Source organism: Chrysochloris asiatica, unplaced genomic scaffold, assembly GCF_000296735.1.
Source record: "Chrysochloris asiatica unplaced genomic scaffold, ChrAsi1.0 scaffold00002, whole genome shotgun sequence".
Lineage (NCBI taxonomy): Eukaryota > Metazoa > Chordata > Mammalia > Afrosoricida > Chrysochloridae > Chrysochloris > Chrysochloris asiatica.
Window position 1 is genome coordinate 49,499,928 of NW_006408520.1, and position 2,211 is coordinate 49,502,138.

General features: G+C 33.7%; 1 protein-coding gene across 1 annotated transcript in view; it reads right to left on the reverse strand.

Moving 5' to 3' along the window:
• Window positions 1-2,211, reverse strand: part of MSH4 (mutS homolog 4) — a 133,907-nt gene that overhangs the window by 54,328 nt on the left and 77,368 nt on the right. Inside the window, exon 9 of the mRNA XM_006831087.1 lies at window positions 1,849-1,913. Coding sequence (XP_006831150.1) covers window positions 1,849-1,913 — 65 coding nt within the window. The remainder of the gene's footprint in view (window positions 1-1,848; window positions 1,914-2,211) is intronic.

Consider the following 2,211-nt stretch of genomic DNA (forward strand, 5'->3'; position numbering starts at 1 on the left):
CATATGATCAAGAACTGATAGTATTGTTGGTAGAAGTCCAAGCTGCACTGAAGGCACTGGTGCAAAACAAGGTTCCAAGAATTGATGGAATGCAAATTGAAATGTTTCAACAAACTGATGTTTGTTTCAACAAACAAACTTGAAGCCCTCACTTGTTTATATTAAGAAATTTGGAAGACAACTAACTACCTGGCCAATCTACTGGAAGAGATCCAAATGTGTGCTCGTTCCAAAAAAAAAAAAAGTGACCTAAAGCAATATGGAAATCATCAAACAATATCATTAATACCACATGTAAGTAATATTTTGCTTAACTAATTAAAAATTGATTGCAACAATACATTAACAGGAAGCTGCCAAAAATTCAAATCAGATTCAGAAAAGGATATGGAACAAGGGATATCATTATTGATGTTAGATAGATCTTAGCTGAAAGAGATAATACCAAAAAGATGTTTGTTGTTTGTTGTTGTTGTTGTTAAGTGCCATTGAGTGGGTTCCAATTCCTAGCAACCCTAGGAATTGTAATTCCTAGAAGCAGCTGGTGGATTTGAACTGGTTACCTTGCAGTTGCTAGTGTAGTGTTTATCCTACAGACCACTCCGGGACTTCAGAAAGATTCTTACTTATGCTTTATTGACTATACGAAGGCATTTGCCTGTGTGGATCATAACAAAATATGGATAACATTGCAAAGAATGGGTATTCCAGAATACTTCACTGTGTTCATAAGGAAAATAGACCAAGAGGCATTCGTTCAAACGGAACAAGGGGATGGCTTAAAATCAGGAAAGGTGCATGCCGCAGTTGTATTCTTTCACCATATTTATTCATTGACTTTGTGCTGAGCAATTAATCCAAGAAGCTGGATTATATGAATAATGTGGTATCAGGATTGGAAGAAGATTCATTCATAACCTGTGATATGCAGATGATACAACTCTGCTTCCTAGGAAGCAGCAAACTCAAAATACTGATGAAGATCAAAGACTATAACCTTCAGTTTGAATCTCACCTAAGTGTAAAGAAAACGAAAATCCTTACAACTGGACCAATAAATAATATCACGATAATTGGAGAAAAGATTGAAATTGTCAAAGATTTCATTGTGCTTGGATTCAAAATCAATACTCACAGAAGCAAGCAGTCAAGAAAGCAAATGATATTTGATTTGCATTAGGCAAATCTGCTGCAAAAGACCTCTTTAAAGGGTTAAAGAGCTAAGATGTCAGTTTAATGAGTATGGTGCACTTGACACAAGGCATGGTATTTTCAATTACCTCAGATGCATGTGAAAATTGGACAATGAATAAGGAAGATTGTATAAGAATTCATGGATTTGAATTATGGTGTTAATGAAGAACTAACAAATCTGTCTTGAGAGATGTACTATCAGAATGGCTCCTTAGAAGCAAGAATGATGAAACTTTGTTTCTTGTATTTTCGACATGTTGTCAGGAATGCCTATTCCCTGGAGAAGGACATCAGATTAGTACAGTGGAAGGTCAGCAAAAAAAAAAAGAGGAAAACCTCCAACTAGGTGAAGTGACACACTGGCAGCAACAATATAGGCTCAAACATAACAATTGTAAGGATGGTGAAGAACCAGGTTGTGTTTCATTCTGTTGAGCACAGAGTTGCTGAGCTGGAACCAACTTAATGGCAATTAAAAACAATAATTTATTATATTTTTAAGATAAAAATGTAATGCAAAATTTTGATAAACTGTTTAAAGATTACATTAACCAAAGCTATTGTAATTTGTTTTATAGAATACAATTAGATTCTGTAAAATCAGTTGACAGAAAGAAAGGAATAATATTTTATTAACAGTTGAACAACAAAGACCTTTTATCTTCCAAGGAACCGCAGTAAGCCCTCAATAAAGGTGTGTTACAGTTCTTCAGTGCCACCTATTAAAGAGTAAAATAAAAAATAGGATATTAAATTAATAATCCAAATGTAGCATTTTATAATTGCTTAATTCTTTATTCTACCAAGTGCTTTCTTGTTTATATGTTCTTATTTATAGACTTGTAGAAAGTATTTTAGAAAGGTAGGCAAGGAGTAACGGTTTATCATTTTCCAGATAAACAGAACAGTAATAATAACCACTTCACAATTACAGCTGATTTTTCTTTTGTCTCCCAACCAATTGTTAATATATAGTGCCTTATTAGAAGTAGGTTCTTAAACTACTTACTTAAGAGT